The sequence below is a fragment of the Grus americana genome, chromosome 8, assembly GCF_028858705.1.
Source record: "Grus americana isolate bGruAme1 chromosome 8, bGruAme1.mat, whole genome shotgun sequence".
Lineage (NCBI taxonomy): Eukaryota > Metazoa > Chordata > Aves > Gruiformes > Gruidae > Grus > Grus americana.
In genome coordinates, this window is record NC_072859.1 from 33,999,768 (window position 1) to 34,021,655 (window position 21,888).

The following is a 21,888-nucleotide window of genomic DNA, read 5'->3' on the forward strand; positions in this document are numbered from 1 at the left end:
TAAAACCGAGTTCGTCATTGTTACATTCTGGTACGTCTAATATTTGCACGTATCGGGACGTTGCAATTAGGCTACCTCATTTGTAAAGATGTTTAATCAAGAAGGCCTGGATTAAAGTTCAAGTGGTCTGCGCTAGCCAGAGATGGTTTGAATGAACAGTAATTAAAACGCAGTCTGATTCATATGGGGCGCTGCTGGACTTTGAAATGACGCCTGCATACTTGAAACTCTGTTGGGAAGGATTCTTTTCATTTCAGTACAACTAAAATGAGGCTTTTTGATACTGACGCTTCACGCTGAACAGTAATAGAAGTCACACTTAAAAATAAAAAAAAGCATTTTGGGGAAAGGCAACATCTTCATACGGTTTCAAGGCTAAGCACTAGCAGACAATGGAGGTCTTTTATCCCGCTGCTGTCAGAAGCCGATAGCAGCTGGCCAGCTTGCTCGGAGCAGAAACTTCGACCCTTAAAAGGATGATTTGTGGATGAGAGCCAGGAACAGAACAGCCGTTCTTGTCTGCAGCCTCGCAGCCCCAAGGAGATGTCGCAGGAGCAGAACTGCTGTTCTTCTCATGCAAAATGTGGACGGGAAGGCAACGGCCTCCAGATGGGAAAAGGGACTTTCCTGATGAAAAAGCCTGAGAACCACTGGGTTAGAACAAATCCATCTGGAATGACAGCTGAGATGTGTCACTAGAAAACTGCTTTGCCTTGGGATCAAACCCATAAATTACAGAAAGTTTTATCAGAAAACGGATGATCCTCGGAGACCTTATTTTTGAGCAGAAAGTGATGCGATGATCACTGTATGCATGTTGTTTACATCTTGCTTTAACGCAGTTCGTGGGAGGAAGTGCTCCACTGCCAAAAAAGACTTGATAGTTGCATTGTTCGCGTGTAGCAATATTTAGACATAGCAAACCCACCAGTATTTATAAGTCTGTCCCATTACGATATCAGTAGGAAGCTACAGGAAAAAGAGATGGACTCTGTGTCCGCTGAGCTAGAGAGAGATAAAGGCTCCCAGTAAATCTGATCGCAGAGGTGTTGTTTTCAGGCACAGACAGTGTTTCAGTTCCTGTCCCATGCCAGAGCTCAAAGCTGTACTTGTTGTAACAGGAAACAAGAATCACGGTCTGAAGCCAGAGGCACATGTCATTCGAACAGGCTCTTTGCTCTCTCCTTCACCAGTACCTGACACGTCCTGCAGTGCACAGCGACCAGCTCTGCTGCACGTCCCACTAAACGAGCCGGGTTGGTCATTAACCCTCAAATCTGACCCAAGGCTCGGGAGGTGAGGAACCTTATTCCTTGGACCTGGTCCATAACAAACCTCGTATCTGCCTCTGAGCAGTTATCTTACTTCCCATGGGAAGGACAAGAACTTTTGGGTTTCTAGTACAAGTTAGCACCCGCAGCTCTGTATTCATCAGCGAACACCCAAAGCTTGGGGCAGCACCGGGAGGACCTGCCTGAACGCCCCGCTACTTCAGCTCCACACCCCGCTGACAGTTGCCTTCTCCCAGGAAAGGGGATGCACATTCCCCGAGCACCCACCGGCTCCTAAAACAACAGCAAAAATAGCTAAAAAGAGATGAAACCCAGGCTCGGCCAGCCTGCAGCCCACAAATGCTCCCACCCCCAAGATCCCACAGCCCCTCTTCCCTCCCGTTCATCCCGTGACCAAGACGTGGCACAGCACATGAAGGAGGATTGCAGGCGTGTTGCTGTCGTGCAGCTGGGGATGGCTGCAGCCGCTGCACCGGAGGAGATGACCACCTCTCCTTTTCGGGACTCCTGCCCAGGTCGAGGGGTCCCTGCAGGCTTTGGAAAGAGGCAGAGAGGAAGCCGAGGGTTGATTCTGCTCAGATTTTAATCTGTCTAGAACTTAAACTCTTGGTAGCAGGATGTCTTTTTTATCATTTGCAGAGTTTCTAGTACAATAGAGTCCTCCTCCAGAAACAGACTCAAGCCGTTATCGTAACACCAGTAATAATTTCCCCCGTTCAAATGACGCACGCTGGCAAAATGTTCCATCACGGCTGTACAGCACCAGCCCCGTCTGGGCCCACAGACATCGCCAGCAGCACGGTCTGGCAGAAACGCTTTCCAGTAAAGAAGATCAGAAAAATAACACAAACCGTGTAATTGCCTTCTTGGAGCAGATCGCTGGTGTAGCTAATCCCCGTCCTCACCCCAGAGCAGTGAGCAGCAGCCAGGACTGTGCAGGGAAGCACAGGGCAAGACTCTGGACAGTCATGAATCATCCAGTCCAGAAGAAAGTTTTCTAAACACTGCTGGGTTAATGACCACTTAACGTCGGTATCAAGAATAAATTGTGACCTCTGGAAATTGTTGTATCAGCCTCCAGCCTCCGCTGCCAGAGGGCTGTATGCCTTCGGGGGGGAAGATCTGGGGAACAGGCACTGCACTAACACATCTGCAAGTCTCTGCTTATTTTATGCAAAACCCCACTCAGATTTCACTTCCCAACACAACCTGGCCCACAGGGCCCCCTCTGCCGTCATGTCCCAGTACTATAGCCCGGCTCTACGCTCCCACACCCAGCACCCACGCAGAGCCACCAAGCAGGGACAGATAAACCCTCAGCCTCCCGGCACACTTTAATTCACATGGCACAAAAATCACAGATAGTAGCTTCAGCCAAGAGCAGGTTCCCTGAAAAACCTTGGTCTTTCCAGGTAGATTGATGAAATTGGTACAAAAATTACCCGGGAAATTTGCAGTCTCCCACTTAGCAGGGTGGAGAAGCCCCAGGCAAACCCTGCAAGGGGCCGTACCAGCTGCATCACTAGTAATGCACCGCGCTTGGTGCCAAGGGCTGCATCACCCCAGTGCAGCCCAGACTGTGACATAACCTGTGTCCCACCAGCTATTTCCATGTATTGAGACACGTGGCAAATGACTTGGGAGACGAGTTAGCCAAGACTGTTATCTTTAATAAGAAGTATTAAAAAGTACCTAAAAAGGGCTTTATTTTCCATATTGCTACGGAGTAATTTCTATTCATTCTGGTACCAAGTATTACCCACTGACCCACTACTTCATACTCCACCACGCTTTCTGAACCATTTTTGAAGATTCCCAGAGCACAGCATTTCTGGAAGATCTTCCCAGGCAAAACAGTCAATTAACAGGCAAAATCTCAACAAAATATAGTATTTTATTCAAATAAAACATAAGTTTTCTTAACCTTTGACTTTTCTGCAAAGGGGTACATTTGAGTACGCTCCGCTTCAGCAGGATGCCGCGCTGTACATACATCAGTCCGTCAGTCCCCGGGACGCGGAGAACTGGTGGCGCGGGGCCCCGTGAAGCTCAGATGGCTGCCATCCTTCAGTTATCACAGTACTGTACCTTTACAAGAGACAGCATCAGCACTGTGATAACTGAGCCAGGGCAGCCTGTCAGTCATTGCGGCCCCTCCGCAACACTGCCGAGCCCAGCAGGCGCGTCCTCCGTCTCCTCATCCTGTACGCGTCTCAAAAAACCCCACCCCAACCTCCAAGAGACACCCGGCTGCCAGGTGAAAGGCTCAGGAGCATTTAACAGAAGTGGCTTTGCATCACAGGTTTCAGTCCAGAAAATTATCTGGATAATTAGTGAAATCTTAGTGATCACAGTGGGTTCTGCAATGCATCTCAGTGTTTTTAAGTAGCAGCTTTTCCTGGCCAAATGCACCAATGCTGGATTTAACGGAGAAAGGGTCACTAGCCACTCTACAGCTATCACTAGAGAACAGGGGCACCCCCTTAAATTCACTGGAGCTAGAAAGAAGCATTTGGTTTATGCTACTCGAGTACTGAATGTCACGAACCAGACAGTCAGTGGGTATAATGGCAGAGAGCCAGGTAAGTTAATGGAGCTACACCGCTTGCAACAGCTGAGGAGCGGGATCAGTAACAGCGTGAATAAGAGGGTAGCACCACACCGTGACCACGCTGTATACTGCACCGAGCCTGCCAAGCTTTCGCCAGCAGAGCGGAATTTTACAGCACTGCGAACACATTCAGCTGGGCTTAATCAGAGTTTGTCACACACACTTCTGGAGCCGGCGTCGCAGACACCCGTTCCTACACCCACCGATGGCTTTGCCAGGAGCAGCGCCCAGCACCAGGCAGCCAGCTCTGATTCCCAGGGACCGCGGCGGGAGTAAGCGGAAGAGGGGCCTAAAGGCTTGAGGTGCTTCAAGCATGCAGCCGGCATTTTTAGGTCATAGGATCCAAATACAAAATTGTGAAATAAACGATTCCACCGCAAACTACTTAAATTATAAGCTTGCATCAACCTTTGTTTTACACATCCTCCCCCTTTTTTTTTTTTTTCCTTCCCTAAAAACAGGCATTGCTGAAAAGATCATTGAACTATTTCCACATACACACCTTTTTGGTTAAGGGAATTACATACATTTGAGTTCTGAAATGAGTTTAAAAACACAGCGGTTTTACATAGTAAAAGTTAATGTGTTATTAAGTTTTTATAAAGAGTTCATTTGTGATGTTGATGGACTTCACAAGTAGAAGTTGCTGTCATGTTTCTACCAGGAGGAAGCAGAAACTCCAGCAGTGGTATAACACTCTAAATAACTTACCTGGCAAAGAGCATGTCCCAAGATGTTGTGCAGACTGTTTTTGAAAGAGAAATATGTAACACTCCACTGGATCCAGCTATCAAAATGGTGTCTTACAAGTTTTTAACTCAAGAGGGCAATGGAGAGACAAATATGAAATATCTGAGGAGAAGCACGCAGTGGAAAAAAAATATTTGTACATTTTAAAACAAACTACAAACATACATTACATAAAAAGGGGACAGTCAACAGATTATGCAATACTGACGTAAGATGACACAGATGACTTAAGCATATATCCTAAAACTCGCAGATTTACCACCATTTGTAGATTAATCATTAAAGAATCTGCTGTTGCTGGGGAAAAAAACAACAAAAAAAACTTGGTAGAAAACACTAACAAATTCTGTGTGTACAATGGTGAGTTTTGAAAAGGAAGCAAGCTGCGTAACTGATGAACCATTTGCTCTCACTTTGAGGTATTTTTACACCACCATTACTATTCCAGTAGAAAAATCCTCCTGATTTTGGTACGGCATAAATGGAGGGTGGGGAATCCTACATTTCACAGGCTGAGGTGATGAGAGAAGAATCGCTATTTTATAGTTCAAGTATGCCTTGACCGCTGTTTCAAAATTTTAATCCATTCTCCAGCAGTTACTATGACGCTGTTCAGAGGGAGAAGATACATGTCTGCAAAGGTGAATAATCCCCAACACCCTCTGGCACAAAGACCATGTGGGTTACATGCATACTCTAAGGGGGGATGCCATTTTCTCCAGCGAGGATCTAGCTCTTAGTCCAACACAAATATGGTTTGTCTCCTCGCATCTAACACGCACGTGATTTTTGCTTTGCTTCAGTCAGGCTACAGATACGCAGACTTGATGCAAAAAGTCTCCGTAGGTTCCCCATTATCATCTGAAGAACCCTGTTTTTAAGCAAAACCCACATTAGTCTTGGAGTCTAGCACACATTTTTTTTTTGTCCTTGTTATTGCTAAGACGCTGCATATTTCCATATGCTTTAAAAAAACTCTCTGGTTTCCAGTGTTTGCTGCCAGTTCTCGTTTTTGAAAGCCTTGTAAGTTTGTCTGGCTGTTTCTTAAACTCTGGTTCCACCACCTGCCCCTTCAGGGCTACAATTCTATGTATTTTTCACTTGTTTCCTATGAACCAAAATCCTTCTAGCATCGCACCGACGGAATTACTCGTGTGCCCTGACTACAACCCACAAGGCTTCCAACTCCCCGCTCTTACGCACAGGTCAAGTATTTTCTAGTACTACAAGCCACTCTCACTCTGCCTCTGCAGCAGCTTATGAGGTGCACAGGTAGCAAACCTGATTTCCATCTTGATTAGCACGATACTAACAAAAAATCTGCAGAAGTCTAAAGGGGAAAGAAAATAAGACAGCAAGTTATGACAATAGAAGGGTCTGAAGAGCGATGACATGGCTTCGATGACGGGGACAGAGGCTGTGTGTGAGGAGGAGGAGGAGGGCTGGGACAAGGGCCGGTCCCTGGCGGGTCCCGGGGCCGCCACAGCTGCTCCCTCCCAACTTTCCTTCGACGACGCTTCCCCAGACGCGTTACCTGAAACCAGGGGGCAGGCGGCAGCCTTGGCAACACAGCCGCGGGCCGGGCCGGGCAGGCACGGCCGGCAAACCGCTCTCTCAGAGCCCTCCCCAGCCCCCGCGCCCGCCCGCTCGCCCCCGCCGCGGCGGGACGCCGGGAGCCCGGCCCAGGCCCCCCCCCCCCCCCGGCTTCGCCCTCCCCGCTCCCCTCGCCCCACTCGCCGTCCGTCCGGAGCGCTGGAAGCCACCCGGGGAAAGGTCGGCGGCGACGGCCCCGCTCCTCCCGCGGTCTCGGCGGGGCCCGGCGGGCTGCCGCACCCCCGCGACGGCGGCAGGCCCCGCCCGCGTAAACATCGCCGCCCGGAAAATAATAGTGCGCAACGGGGGAGCGCCGCGCCCCGGCCCCGCGCCGCCCCCCGGCGCCGCCGCCTCCCTCTCCCCCCCCTTCGCCGGCGGGCGGCGCGGAGCCCGGGCCGGGCCGGACCCACCTGCGGGCGCGGCGCTCGGCGGGGCCGGGGGCGGCATGACGCAGCACGGGCTGGCGGCGTGAGGGCCGCCATCTTGGTGTGTTTATGGCAGCGCCGCGCGGCCATGTGACGGGCGCTTCCGGGGGCGGGTGCGGCGGCGCGCGGGCGGGGAGGGGGAGAGAGAGAGAGAGAGGGAGAGAGAGAGACACCGCGCGCGGCGTGGGGCACGCACACGCGCGCCCGCGCGCCCAGCTAGGCGGTGTGGGGCACACGCGAGGGGAAGGACGCAGGCGTGTGCGCGCAGGACCACGCGTACGCGTAGGCACGCGGTCTTGCACACCAGCGGGCACAGGCGCACCGCCCGCGCCCCCGTGGGCCCTCAGCCCTGTCGCATCTCGCGGGGTTCTGGTGCCCTCCGGGGGTGTCTCGCCGTGGGTGCGAGAGAGCTGCCCTCGGCAGCAGAGTCACGCGTGCGCGCGCACACGTGTGCACACGCACGCACATACCCACAGCAGCACCTCCCTCCGCGGCAGCGCAAGGAGCGTCCCCACCCGGCTGTCACTAGCTCCGAGCACCGCGTGAACACGGCGGGCTGCGCGTCTGCGAGCCGTGCGTGTGCAAGCTGCGTGTGCACGCCGTGCGTTTGCGGGTCGTGCGTTTTTCAGGCTGTGCGGTCGCTGCCCCTGCCCCTGCACTTGCGGCCGTGGCCGCAGCCCCCCCGTGGCCACCCGGGCTCTGCGTGGGCGCAGCCACGGGCGCTTGGGGTCATTACCCATCCCCACGCCCACCGCAGTGCCGGCGTGCTGGCCGTGCAGGACGTGCAGGGGCCGCCCGAAGAGCCGCCGGTCCCGCCGGGTGTTTCCGTACAACCCCCAGCCCGGCTTCGGGGCCCCCAGCGACGCCCCCCCCCCTCCCCCCGCCGCTCCTTGCCGGGGAACCCCGGCGCCGTGCCGTGCCGTGCCGTGCCGTGCCCTGGGGGCCCCGTCGGGCCGCGTCCCGGCGCGGGTGGGCTGCAAGACTACAAGTCCCAGGGTGCCGCGGCCCGAGGGGGCGGGCGGGCGGGCGGTGCGGCCTGCCGGTGCTCCCCCCGCCCTGCTGATGTGTACGGGCCGCGGCGGCGGCTGGATGCGGGGGGAGCGGCGCGGCTCGGCACGGCGCGGCGGGGGGGGCCGGGGCCGTCTGACGCGCTGTCCTGACCCGCAGGGACCCGGGCCGGGCTCCGGCAACCGGCCATGGCCTCGAAGCTGCTGCGGGCGGTGGTGCTGGGACCCCCCGGCTCGGGTAAGGGGACGGTGTGCGAGAGGATCGCCCGCAGCTTCGGGCTCCAGCACCTCTCCAGCGGCCAATTCCTGCGAGAGAGCCTCGGCGGCGGCGGCGGTGAGTGCCCGCGGGGCCGCCCCGTCGGGGCGAGGGGGGCGGCGGGGACCGGAGCCGGGTCGGGGGTGGGGGGGTTAGCAGCCCCGGGGCATCTTCAGCGGGGCGGGGATGAGGACGGGGATGGGGATGGGGAACTCCTCCCTGGATAGCCACAGCTCATTCATCGCCCTCTCCCTCCGGCCAGAGCTCACGGAGCTCCCCGACAAAAGTGGGGTCCGATGCCGCGATGGCTGTGGGGTGGTCAGCAGTTTCATCCCTGTGCCGGGTGGGTACGGCTCTGGAGGCACCGGTGTGAATAACCCGCCTGGTCGCGCACCAGCGGTTAACGGCGGCGTGCGGGGACGTAGGTCGTGTGTTAATAGTAACTTCATCCTGCCTCAGGTGGCTGTACAGGAACGGGGTAAAAACTGCAAAGTGGTGGACGGCAGATGGCTGACACGCTGGTGCATGCTGTGCCTGTGCGACACCCACGGTGGGAGGGATGGATTGGGAACGTGCGTTCGTCCACGGAGGAAACCCTGCTGGGAAGATTGCTGCGGGTCACAGGGTGCTGTGCCGTGCCGTGCTGTGCCGTGCCGTGCTGTGACAGCCCCCGTGGCAAAGCCGGTTACAGGGTGCCAGCGTGTGTCCCCCAGTCCTTAGGAAAGTCCTTTCCAGAAAGCGGGGAGGTGGGTGGCAGCACCCACCCCTCACAGGTCACCCCCCCACCCCAAGACCCAGCTTTTCGGGCTTGTGGCAGAGAGTGCAGCGGGCAGCCCCCGGGCAGGGCGATCCTGCCTGCAGGAGCACGGCCTCACCACAGCGGCTCTCTGCTCCTGCCCGTCCCGTGTTTGACATCCAGGGCCAAAGCCCCTGGGAGAACTGATGGTCTTTGCTGTGTCTGCGCCCCGGGCAGCGCTGTCGGCTGGCGAGATGCTCCCTGGCCCTGGCGAGGCTCGGGAGTGAGTGCTGCACCCCGGTTTGCGCTCGGGTTCCTCTGCAGCTGCCATTAGGCAATCCCAGCGTATTTCTTTTTCCAACAGTTCCTTCTCTCCTCTGCTAATGTGTGAAAGACTGACCCAGAGGGGAAGCTGACTCACCGGGCAGAGGAACGGTAAACGGCATCGATACAAAACAAGCCGAGAGAACCTACAAGTGATTTCCCTTTTTGGAAGGGTAACAAAAAGGGGGAGAAAAAAAAGGGAGGGTAAAGTTTTGGAGAGCTGAGCGTTCTGGCAAGGGTGTTGCACACAGCCCTGCACTGGTCACTCATTTAAAAATATCCAGATTTCCTTTTATAAATATAAAGGACAATAATATTTCCTTTGGAGAGAGGCTCAAAATTAGGAAAATCCCAATCACTGCTTTGGCCGGAGGACAGAAGGCCTGGGTGAAAAGCAAGCAGAGGTGCAGCGTGCGGGAGCGCGGCAGCATGGTGAGACTGCGTGCCCACCCAGGAACTTGCACGATCCAGGTCTAAACAAGTGGCTTTCCTGGATTTTATATTTCGGTTCATACTTTTGCTGTAGAGTTGCTCTGGGGACTCCGGAGAAGGAAGAAGGGGCTGTGAACGGAGTCAGCTGAAGGTATTTCCCGAAGCGTGTGGGGTAAAGTCAGCTCCCCGAAGGAAGCAGCACTGAGAAATGTTTGTAAAATTACTCAGGAGTAAACCAGCCTTAGTTTGGTACAGCTGGCATGACACTCAGGTCCCACCTTTGACTCAGCCTCTGGTTACAGCTCTCAGTAAGCTGCAACTATTTGCTATTTTTTTTTTTTTTTTTTGCTGTTTGCTTTGGACAAGCTGTTACACGACGGCGCTGCGGTGTGCCAGCTCCGGGGGAAACCAGGTGGAAGTAGACTCTCCGCCCGAGTTTATCATCTGCGCCACTGGCTTTGCATTTCAGGGGAGCCGGGGCCCTTCGATACAAGCAGAACCATTACAGAATTGCCGTTCCAAAGGGACCCGTCAGTCCCGTGGTTTTAGCGTAATCTCGGTCCGAGGACAGCAGGCAGGCATCGATGCACAGGGGGTTTTCCCGCTTGCCACTGCGAGACGTCAAGATCTTGGAAGATTTAGAAACTGCGTTTTTGGTGCTAGGCGGGGGTGTCAGAAGGTGGTGAGTGATTTCCTTGGCCAGTACTTGCCCCGGCACCCAGGTGGTTGTCTCTGGCATTGGCAGCATCCCGAGGTCTTAGCAGGACTCAGCAGTTGATTTGCAATACGACTTAATTTCTTTTCCAGGCGGCTTTGGCTGAAGGTCTGCATCCCCCCCAGAGACATGTGGGTCATCTGTCCCACCGCTCCCTTTAATGTGCTTCGTGATGGGCTGGGAGCGAGGGTCCTGGATGACACATCCGTGTCGGGAAAGAGGTCCTGGGGTCCCAAAACCGGGGTGACATCTGGCCCCGGCTGGCCGGGGTTGTTGCAGCTTAACTGTGCTGGTGCACAGGCGGCTGCGGTCAGTGCCCCGTTAACCACCCGGCGCTTCTCCTCTCCGTTAACTCCAGATCGTGTTGCTGGAGCCTAAATAAAAAAAAAAATCATGTAGAAAGTTGTGCCGTGGGGGAGAAAGTCCGGGGTTACGGTGCAGGGTCTGGAGGCTGCCCAGCGCAGTGTTTGGGAACAGCTTCTCCTCCAGCCTGGTCCTGGGTGGCTGGTTTGTTGCTCCTGGCCTCAGGGGAGGGAGACGTCCCTCGGGGGTGGAACTCCGTGTTGCTTTGATAAGGAGGGGTGGCTGCAGATCTGGGTCTCCTTGGGGAAGCCACAGAGAGCCTGAAGTCCTGGGTGGATTAAACTCACGGTCATTAGATTAATGGGATTAAGCCCATGAGTCAAGAGGACTTTTTGCGCGGAGCTCAGCACTGCCAGGAGCACCCACTGCTCGCCGGGCTCAGGCAGCACGAGCACCGGCTAAGCAGCCCCTTGCTACCTGTAGTAACTGCAGAGCAATGCATGCAACCCCTTTCTGCACCCGGCCATGGCAAAGGGGATTTTGGTGCTTGCACCGACGCCGTGCAGCGCGGTAGGGGTGAGCCCAGCTCCTCACGCGGGGGGACCGGGATCTTCCACCCTGCTCGGGAAGGGCTGCCCAAACCCTGCTCCCCTTTGGCTCGGGGCTGGGGAGCGCCGCACCGGGGGAGCTTCTGTGGAGCAGGGTGGGCTCTGGGGCTGATGGCCGGCGCGTCTGGGAAGGGGATGGCAGATGTAAAAACTGGAGGTGAAGACTGCCTTGAAGAAACCCCGCGGGAGCAGGGCTGCGCTGCAGGGGTGATGCGCTCCGGCGCATCCGGGGTGTCGGGGGTCCAGGGACCAGGCAGCTCTACAGGTCCCTCATGCAAAATACATGCCCGTTCCTCCTCGGTGAGAGGAGCCACGTGTGCTTTGGAGGAGAGGCTGGAGGGGCTCCGGTAGCTGTCTGGAAGCAGTCAGCGCCCTGTGCTGGTGCGTGGACCCCCATGGTAGAGCATTCCCCCCCGTGCTGGTGTCAGCCCCCACATTGCTATGTGCACCCCACGCCAGTGTCTGCACCCCCATGCTGGTGCACGCTCCCTGTGCTGGTGCACGTCCCCCATGCTGGTGTGTCCCCCCGCCTGGCACGCGTGGCGGGCACAGAGGAGCAGCATCCCCGGCAGCAGGAGTCCTCCATCGCTGAGCAGTGGAGAGTTGCTGCCCGTATCGGGGGCGTGGGAAAACTGCAGCCTCTGTGATGCAGAGCTGTGGGCCTCCGCTGTATTTCCAGATTTCACAACTGTGGCTCGGTGTATTTTTGGTTTGCAGCACCAGGTCCAGCTCCAGCAGCCCTGCAGAGCCGCAGCCGGTCCCTTGGATGTCCTCGGGGCGGCCGCAGGACCTTCTGCTGCAGCTCCAGCCTCATCGCCGCTGGGCTCTGCCCTGGGAGCAGCTCTGCCCCGCCGGCCAGCGCGTTCCCTGCAAGCCTCTGGCAATGTGCAGACCATGTGGATAAATATTAAAAAATGTAGGCGGATGTTATAATATTTATGCCCTAGCAGGTCTCCGTGCTGGTTGCATAAGACATCGTGTATTATTTCCATCCCCGTGTCCTTTGCCTTCCCAGGCGGGAAGAACTGCCAGCAGCGCTGACGACGTATGGGCAGCAACAAAAACCTTGTCCCTGAAAAAAGGTATTTTCTGCTCTTGCTGCTTGGCAGCCACCGTGGCTCTGAGCAAAGAGCTGCTCAGCGGAGGGGGACGCGGTCATCGTCCCTGCGGTGACTCAACCCCGCGGGCTGGTGAGTCAGCGCCTGCCGCCTGCCCCGTTTCGGAGGCAGGTTTCCAAGTGGGGAGCGTGGCTCGGCTGGCAGCCCCGACCTGCCCCGCTTTCCTGCCAGGCATCCTCTGCAGATTGTTTCGGGAGCCTGTGAGGTTTCCTGCGCACGCCCCGACCCTGCGCTCCCAGGGCGATCCGTGCTGGCTGCATCAGGTTCCCCCCGTTAGATCAGATGAACTCTCTCCACGAACTGTATATCTTGCAAAAACCCCCTCCTGCAGCTCAGGAATTCAGCCCGCGCCCAGGTGCACGCGCCTGCCTGCTTCGCCATCTTGCCGCAGTCTGGAAAACCAGAGCCTGCTCCAAATGAAGGATCCTGTGGGGTTTTTTTAGAGAGGACTCATACTTTGGGAGGGCTAAAATGCGCTGTCCTCACCAGAAATCTTGCAAAAATTGATTGCAAAATTGTTCATTTCTGGTGACAAATGCTATTTCAGCTGCTGTGGGAGGAGAGCAGAAGAGGTCCTGGTCCAAGAGGAAAAGGCTGGACCTCTCCTGATAGCAGGATCAGGACTTGTCACACGCAGTGGCAAAGAATATTTGCATTTTCCAAACAGTTTCTTTGTGTCTCCGAGTGGCTAAAAGAAAATCGCAGGCAAACTGTCGTGTAAGAAAGAACTGACTTTATTGCATCTCTCCTTGAAGTAACATCTGCGTTACCCCAGCTGCAATAAAAATACAAGCAGCATAAACCCTTATTACATTGGTCGCTGGCAGCGGCTGCCCGGGTGATGCCAGGCTGCCACGAAGGTGGGTCCAGACCCGGTGTTACCTGTGCAGAAACCGCGGCTGGCTTCTCCTCCAGCGCCGTCGGCTCCAGCTGAGCGCTGCGGGGGAGAGCCAGGCAGGAGCCTGGTAAGGTATATTTACCTTGCAGTTACACCGCAATTATCTTCTCAAGGATTTGGTCTTGGAAATAATTTTCTTATCAGAACGTATCTGAAGTTTTAAAGCTCTTTGGATGGGAAACGGTCTTGTGCTTTCGGCAGCGATTTAACGAACACTTTGAGGTTTGGGGTTTGCGTGAGCTCGCTGGCGATGCCTGTTTACTGCCACGTTTTTGCACGTGCGATGGTGAATTTGTACCTCTGCAGATCATTTATAAATGATGACGCCAGCTTTTCCCCGTGGTGGTTGTACGTGGAAACTTTCTGCTTATGAGCCAAACGCTGCCAGATCTGCAAGCGTTGCTCAAACGCATCATTTGTCCTCAGGGTTTTACTGGAAACCTCCTCTGAGGCACAAGGTTTTGTAGCTGTGGCTCAGTGCACGTAGAAATAGGCATTATTAGCATCCTGTGTTTGGCTCTGACGTCGCTTTAAAACAAGCGGTGAGCCAGGCAGCAGGATGTTGGCCAGATCTGCGGTCCGGGATGGGGTGAGCATCCCATCGTCGCACGTACGGGGAGGTTGGCTGCATCCCTTGTTGCTGCTCCAGTGTCTTTGCGACATTTAATATCCATGCCAGTGTCACCCATAACCACACCGGTACCTTGTCCGAAACCGAAGGAGCTTCGTGCGTAGCACGTGGTGCGCGTGTCCGGCGTGGGCCCCTTGCTGTCAGCTGGCTGGCAGGGCTCGCGGGCTTGGCTGGTGCTCGCTGTGTCCCTGCACTCGGGTATTTTGGGCATTTCCATTTCTGCAGCACCAAAAGGACCGCGTGGCCCCTGGCTATCAGGAGCAGCAGCCAGGAGCAGAGGGATGCTACCGAAAGGCTCCTCGATCAGTAATTTGGGAGGAAAGGCAGAATTTGAGGGGGAGCGATATTTTTTAAGCGGAAATGTCATGCTTTTCTTTTTTTTTTTTTTTTTTCTTCTCTTGAACAGAAGTTGGCGTCTTGGCAAAGCAGTACCTTGAGCGAGGCCTTCTGGTGCCGGACCACGTCATCACGCGCGTGATGATGACGGAGCTGGAGAAGCGTCGAGAGCAGCATTGGCTGCTCGATGGTGAGTGCGCTGCCGGCGTCCCCTCTGAACGGGAAAATCCCAGCCCCCTTTAAAATGTTATTTTGCTATTAATGGTTTGGCAGCACCAGGAGAGAGAAAAAACAGAAGGTGCCTTTGTTGGTCATGGGAGGAGAGGCAGGAGCCGACCTGCTGGCAGAGGCATCTGCCCACGGGTCTTTCTTCCCTCTGCCCTGAGCAGCAGCACGTGCGCGTCCAGCTGAGCCCCTGGCACGTGTCCGGGAGAGGGAAAGGCAGGGAAAGGAGATGGGTGTTTCATAAAGCAGAGCCAGCGAGCAGAGCGGGGCTGGAGGCAAGCCAAGAAAAACCTCTTACCGCCTCTGTATGTGTGCGAAGGAGCTGCTCCTCCCGAGCCCGAAAGCCACCTGAGGTGCGGGTGGAGAAGATGCTGAGAGCAAACCAGCAAGGCAGGCGGCGAGAGGAGCAGCAGCACGTGCGCCCGGAGCTCCTGCAGCCCTCGGCGGTGACCCTGCGTGCCAGCAGCCGTGGTGCATCGCTGCCGGTGGCCCGGGAGCTGGCAAGTGCCGATGGCAGCTCTGGAAGTCGCTTTGGGGCTTGGTTAGGGGATGGGACAGGGCTCAGCAGGTCACGCTTACCTGCGGTGTTGGACACAGGCAAGTGTGACGTACGGGGACGAGCGGCCGTGGCTGTTGCAGGGGGAGAAACCCTCCCTTGCCAGTCTGCTGAAGCTCTTTCAAAGAGTCGGTGAATACGTAAATAAGACCAAGCCAGTTGATTTATAACAGACTTGGGCTTCCAGAGAGCTCTGAGGCTCCTGATAGGGAAAATACAAAATAGTTTACAACTAAAATAAGTCTGCAGTTTAGTGCCACGGACTGGAGGGCTGCTGGAGCCGGACTTCTTCCTCACGGGGCCCTGGGTGGCTCCAGAGGAGGTGTGGCTTGTGCTGGGGTTGGGGTCCGGCCGAGCTCTTCTCACCCCAGCGGGCACCAGGGGTCCGGCAGCGTTGGCACCAGGGGTCCGGCAGCGTTGGCACCAGGGGTCCGGCAGCGTTGGCACCAGGGGTCCGGCAGTGTTGGCGCCGGGGGTCTGGCAGTGTCACCCCACTGGGCTCGTGGGGAGGATGTCAGAGACCTCAAGCCCTGTAGGTTCAGGCTGCCTTGAAGATGCCTGTGAGTCCCCACTATTAAAATTTCATTATTCTTACCATAATGCCACTTAATTCATCTGGGAACATGGCGATTCACAAATGCTACAGCAACGAGCGCTGTGTAAACACGTACATATTTCGTCGTATTAAAACTCTGGCATTTCAACACATTGATGGGGGTTTGTGTCGACACGCTCAGATCTGGGTTTTTGCAGCTCGGGATGTCGATTTATCACGGTACGACCCCCAGCAGCCTGGCCTGGGGACCAGCTCCCGTTTTGTGCTGACTGTGTGTTGAGGGTGCTGCAAGGGTGAAGCAATTCCAGCTGTAGGCTGGTAACGAGGATTTCGGGAGGCACCTGCTTTGTGTGCTGACCTCTGCTTATACCAAGATGTTCGAGGGATGCGTTGACCCTGAAGCTAAAATCTGAATTCAGGCAGCAGCGATGCTGGCAGCCCTGCTCCATCACATTCTTCCTTTTAATTTTGGGGGAATTCACCTGCCTGGGGGTGCGAGCGGTGGCCGCAGTCAGAGCCCCAGTCCAGCAGTACGGTGACAAGAAGCGTATTTATTTCAAGTGGTCAGTTTGATAACATGAATAAGATAAATAACAGACTTCACTTGGTAAGACAGACTAAATGTATTCTCCCTCATAATGGCCGATTAATTCCCTGTGCTGATGTCCTGACAAGCTCTTGGCTAATAATACTCTGCTTGGAAAAAGCTTGGGAGGTCTTAGAGGATTTTATGGATGTAAAAAAAGGTTAAAAAAATGAAAAAAGGGTGTTGTCAGCAGAGGAAACTGGAGAGGGGACTGGCTCGGAGTCACCTGTGGTTGGGGGGTCTGGCAGCGAGAGCGGATGCTCCCACCGCTCGCTGGCTTTTCTGAAGAAATGTACCGCCCGGTACCTTCGGGGGACGGGGGTTTCGGAGAGCTGGGTGATGGCCCTACAAACCATTTTATTGCAGTATCCTTGATGTCCTCCATGTTAACCAGCAGTGTGTTACCCATCTGTGCACAGTGCTTTGCTTCCTTCAGGTTTTTCTTTGTAATTCCAGCATTTATCCCCATTTTGCTGTTGCCTGTGCCCTCTTTCTTGCCTCCAGCCCCTGTGCAGGGACGCCAGCCCTGCACCAGACGCGACTTTGCAGGAAAAAATGAGCCCACGGCGACCCGTGTGTTGTATTTTGGGAGTCGGTGCTGTAGGAGCTATTTTTTATTGTAGCCATATGGTGGATGCTTGCCTTTCACACCGCTTGCGCTATAGCGAGGAGCTGCGCCGGTTCTGTAGCTCCAGGGTTGCGGGACTGGTGGTTTTGACTCCGTCGGTGCTGCTTTCCTGCCTCTCCTGACAGCCCCTTTCTGCTGTGGTGCCTGCACAGGTTTCCCTCGGACGTTGGGGCAAGCCGAGGCGCTGGACAGGATCTGCGAGCTGGACCTGGTGATCAGCTTGAACATACCCTTCGAGACGCTGAAGGATCGCCTGAGCGCCCGCTGGGTCCACCCGGCCAGCGGGAGGGTGTACAACATGGACTTCAACCCCCCCCACGTCCACGTAAGAGCCCGTAGCGTCGCGGTAGTGCCGGCTGGGAGCAATTCACAGAGGGAAGAGATCAGAGAAGCTTTTCTCTGCATGAGCTCAGGTTGTAAAAAAGCGTTGGGGAAGAAGTCCCAGGTAGTAAGCACGGAGCACCGGCGGGCTTTGCCCTCGGGAGCCAGCCTGAAGGAGTTGTGCTAATTAGGAAAATGGGATTTATGTTAAATGCCGTCTGAGGATGCTCGATCGATGCGGAGCAGGACGAGGCATTTGGCAGCGGTTGTGTGGCAGGGAACTGCAACGTGGGCGATGGGGCCGGTGGCTGCATCCCCTTGATGGTGTTTGCCTTCCCGCAGGGCGTCGATGACCTGACGGGCGAGCCGCTGGTCCAGCGCGAGGACGACAAACCTGAGGCCGTTGCTGCCAGGCTGAGAAAATACAAAGATGCTGCAAAGCCAGTAATAGAGTTGTACAAGTGAGTTGGACCACGCGAATAAATCACGGCGTGCCCGTAAAAACAGGCACGAGAGCTGTTTCCACTAACCGCATCCCGACAGCCCGAGGAGCCCCGGCACTCTGCTCTGCCCACGCAGAGCTGTCGCTGAGCGAGCCGAGGGTCTGCGGGCGGCTGGGGACCGTGCCCTTGCGGAGACCGGCTCCGCTCCTGCATGCACCCAGGTGCCGATTGAAATAAACTCGTTTGCCCTGTGCTGTGCAGGTCCAGGGCAGCACGTGCTGTGCAGTCACCCTGCAAAAAATCGGTCCGGGGCCCTGAGGTGTTTACGTACGGGGTGAGTGGCAGGAGGGCAGGAGAAGGGCGAGACCCCGGGGCTGGCTTGGACGGGTCTGCTGTGGACCTTGGAAAGGTCACCTGGGCTAGTGGAGGGTGTCCCTGCCCATGGCAGGGGTGGGACTGGATGGGCTGTGAGGTCCCTGCCCACCCAAACCGGTCTGGGCTCCTGGGATTCTGTGCTGTGAGCACAGACACGTTTCAAGGCTCGTCCCTTCTGCGCTGCTGTTAGTTTGGGGCAGTTGTCCCCTGGCCAAGTTGGGAACGGCTGGATCGCCGTAGGGGGGCAATCCACTGCTGAAAGGGGGTGAGCGCCCGGGAGCGCTTTTAAAAGCAGAAGTGGTCGATGGGGGGGCCAAAAGCAGTCTCATATGGGAGGGGGGAGAACTGGGGCCCTGATTTTCCCACTCACTTCATCACACGAATAAATCCTGCTGATTTATGTCTCTAAACTGCTTTAGAGAGCGAGCGGTCCTTAGGGGTGCGAGGCTGAGCTGTTCTCCTGGGTAACGTGATTATTCGTGGTTATAGGGGTTTGGCTTACCCCAGTACTGACTTCTCCTTCCGTCTCTCTGCCAGGAGCAGGGGCATCCTTCACTCCTTCTCGGGGACAGAGACCAACAAGATCTGGCCGTACGTGTACACCCTGCTTTCCAGCAAGATCCCACCCGTTCTCTCGGACGAGGAGAACTAAACAGCTTGTGCCAAGGACCAAGAGTTAACGCCGTCACGGATTTGGTTTCTCTGCGCGGTGCTGGGGCTGCGCTCGGATTAGGCGATCGTGCGGTATCTAAAGTCCCTTCCCTGGGTGTACTGGGTGACATTGTTGGATACACAGTTATAGCCAGTATCAGGGCGAAAAGATCTTTGCTTATGAGGTCAAGTCTGCTAGAATAAGGGGTTTTTTTTTCTCTTCTGAGGCTATAAAGTATTCCTGCCTGCGGTCCAAGTACACGCACAGGGTAATGATCATACCAGGTTTACGCAGCTTGCCGTCGTGTCCTTGCCACCCCCTCACAAACCCCGGTCTCTGTTTGAACCTACAATGTGCCATCCCGTTGCTCCACAGTACCATTTACTGCAGATTACTCTCTAGGTTGGGGGGTTTTTATCTATAAATTATTTTCTATTAAATTTATTTCTCAGAGAAATAAAGCTCTAAAAAGCAAGACCTGGCCAAGTGGGAATTGGTGAGCGGCATGGAAAATGCGTACACTGCGAAGCTCAGAAATGTGAAGATCTCATTTCCGGCATTTAATACACATAAAAGAGGGAAAAGTTTGGAGGTAAAACACGCTCTTGTGCATCTTCCATGGAGAGAGATGAACCCCCAGTTATAAAAAGCTGCTGTACAGTCTAGTTTTTGTGAGCTGCTGTGACACTGAGCAGGATCTGTGCTGGGGATGAGTTGCACTCCTTTGTGCTTACCTTGTTTATAGCTTTTAATACTACGAGATACAGTCATGTTCTAAGAGCTTCTCCCAAAGATTTATTTTAATGCGTGCTTCAGTTTTGGGGAGAAATCAAGTCATTCCATCTTCTGTGCTGCCTTTGTCCCCGAGGTCCCCTGGAGATGGGGGGTGTTCCCTGAGCGGTTCCCGCTGCGGCTGCAGCATCCCTGGCAGAAGCGGCTCCCTCCCCACGAAACCCCCGGAGGGATGAGAGCCTCCCCTTACTCGGGACGCGTGCAGGGGCTGCCGAGGGCCGTGCCCAGGCATCTCCCCAAGATTTACAGCATCACCTGAGCGTGTCGCTCCTCTTCTTGTGCGCAGGAGCTTTGCGGCCGGGTGGAGTGGTTTTTCTCAACTGGAAGTACTGTAGCCCGCTTTAGTGGTAGGATGCAGTACCTAAGCAATGGGGATGTTTTTGTCTCCTTGAGTTGCCTTATTTTATAGACTACATATTTAAGAAAAAAAGCAAGATGTGTATTTTTAAAGGTTTTAAAAAAAAAAAAAAAGGCGCTGAATTTTAGCATCGAGTTTTGGGAACTCTGCACGAAGCTCTCGCTTTCGCAGAGCGTGCTGCAGTCTGCCATGGGTGGCTCAGCAGGAGGGCAGAAAACCTGTCGCTCCCCGACACCCGTTTGATTAATTACAGCAGCCTGGGCAAATTTCTGTGCCGAAATGTCACTGGTTTTATTTTTTCTTGGAGAGTGGCCCTGTGGCAGGGGAGGGGGAGCCGACTGGCTTTTCTAGGGGTGCCCGGGCTCCGTGTGCGAAACTTCAGGGCATCCCCGGGAGTCTTTTATCCCTGCTGAGCCACCCGTGTCCTCATGCTGTCAGAGGAGCCGCTGGTGTTTGCTCTCTCCGTCAGCGGCAGCTCTGCCCCGGCGCTCTCCTGATAAGGGAGCCAGAAGCCGTCGGGCATCTGCCGAGCGAGATCTCTGCCCGCGTGCTGCCTGCTCGTCGCCTGCCTGCGGGTGAAAGCGATGATGCACCGGGGAGGGCTGCGCATCCCGCTCTGCATGGGAATTTCCCGAGTGGGAGTGGAGGGACCGTGGGGTTTCGCTGCTGTCCCTGAGGCCCTTTCCGTCCCCCCGGAGCTCCCGGGCTGGGAGGACGCAAATCTTCCACCCTGCAATGAAATCCTATTTAAGAAAGATTTTAGATTTTCCCATGACCCTCAGATGAAGGTCTGGGCTGTTTTTAACCACAAATCTAGAAACAGCAAAAATTTGCGTGCTCTTTTCTTTCTAACAGTGTTGGGCAGGAGGGGAGGAGATGATGGGGGGGGTGTTTAGGCTATAAAAGCAGCCTGGCCGCGGCGGGCGGCTCTGCCGGGGCTGAGTGCCGGGCAGGGGGGCTGCTCCCTGCTTTCCCTTGCCTGACTCTTGTGTCTCATCCTCTGCTGCTGCAAAATGCCTCCTGCAGAGCGGCTGTCCCCGGCATCGCCCAGCGGCAGGACAGGGCTTGCAGATGTCTTTGCCCCCCAGCGCTTGTTTTAAAGGCTTTGAGCCCTGTAGTAGATGTAGAAGTCCCACGACTGTGCATGCGTCGAGCCCTTGAGATGGATTTTTCTACAGTTGTTGTCGTATGGTGCATTTTCATAGACCAAATACCGGCAGGGATGAGGTCCTGGAGCGACACGTGTCCCTCGCCTTTCCTCCCTGCCGCGCTCCCCTTTGGTACTTTACTGTGAATCTCACGCCTTTTCTAAAGTGACAGCAATTTTGTACCGACCCAAGATACTGTGTGGTGGGAGGAGGGTCTTCCCGCGCGCGGGGCACCGCTAGCATGTCACGCCGAGTTTTCTTCCTGGAGTTTCTTCCCGGTGAATCGCCGCAGCTGTGTTACTGCTCGAAAGATGTAAATAAATTTTTTTTTTCTCCTGCTTATCCCTGTGCTGGCGGTGTCTGTGTGTGAGTTATACCCGATCTCTGCCGAAAGCCGGGCTCTGCACGAGCCGAGGCTGCGGTATGTGCCTGCAGGTAGCAGGTCATTTTTGACCTGGGGTTTCTTTGCAGGAGCCAAGGAGGAAGAGGAGGAGGGAGGAAGCAGAGGAGTCAGAACATCCCCACTTGAACCCAAGAGAAAAATCTCTCAGTAAAGGGGATCCCTCAGTTTTTGGGCTGGGACACAGTACTGCTGTTTGGGTCCTGTCTTACAGCCAGCTCCGTTATTCCATATAATCCAAAGTACCGATTAAAAAGCCAGTTCTGACAGTGCGGATGAAGCCGGTTGCTCCTGCCCTCCCATCCTGGTTGCACGTAAAGTGGTTTTTATTTTCCTATTTAACTTCCCCCAGTAAAAGCATCAGGCACAGCAAGGCTCTGGCTATTGCCTGTGCCTGGGTAATCCACCACGTGGGTTTTGGCAGAGGGAATTAAAAGCCGTAAGCTGAAGTGCCTCCTCCCGTCGCTACCGGCTTGCAGATCCAATCGTTCTTTGCTTTTTTCTTTAATTCCCAAATAGCAGCTCGGGGCCCTCGGTCCCATGTTTGGAGTAAGCAGAGACTCAGCAATTATTAGGAGAAATGAAAAAAAAAAAAAAAAGGGTGATAAGCAGCGAAAGCACTGCCCGGGAGGTGAGAAAGCAGAGGGTCAGCCTCGGCACCCGTGGGCAAAGGAGCCAAACCCTGCGGGAGGGGTGCGGGTGATGCCGGGGTTCAGCGTCGCGGCAATCCGGAGGCAGGGAAGGGATGTATTCCCTCCGCGCGGCTCCGTCTGAGGGGGCAAGGGCAGATAAATACAAGGAGGAAAATGCTAC

At 55.2% G+C, this 21,888-nt stretch overlaps 1 protein-coding gene and 1 long non-coding RNA gene across 3 annotated transcripts; one reads left to right on the plus strand and one right to left on the minus strand.

Annotated features, from left to right (window-relative positions):
• Positions 1–4,465: 4,465 nt before the first annotated feature.
• On the minus strand, positions 4,466–6,753 carry LOC129209399 (uncharacterized). The gene is made up of 2 exons (XR_008578062.1): positions 6,657–6,753; positions 4,466–5,983 (listed from the first exon to the last, which is right to left on the minus strand). It is a non-coding gene; the product is annotated as an uncharacterized LOC129209399 (long non-coding RNA).
• On the plus strand, positions 6,375–21,014 carry AK4 (adenylate kinase 4). 2 transcript variants are annotated; one of them, XM_054833754.1, is made up of 6 exons: positions 6,375–6,732; positions 7,839–8,012; positions 14,106–14,225; positions 16,739–16,911; positions 17,250–17,368; positions 18,263–21,014. In XM_054833754.1, the coding sequence occupies exons 2-6, from the start codon at positions 7,868–7,870 to the stop codon at positions 18,375–18,377; spliced, it is 672 nt and encodes a 223-aa protein (XP_054689729.1). In that variant the 5' UTR covers positions 6,375–6,732; positions 7,839–7,867; the 3' UTR covers positions 18,378–21,014. The 2 variants fall into 2 exon arrangements, with proteins under 2 accessions (XP_054689729.1, XP_054689730.1); XM_054833755.1 differs by lacking the exon at positions 6,375–6,732 and adding an exon at positions 7,227–7,244.
• Positions 21,015–21,888: the final 874 nt, after the last annotated feature.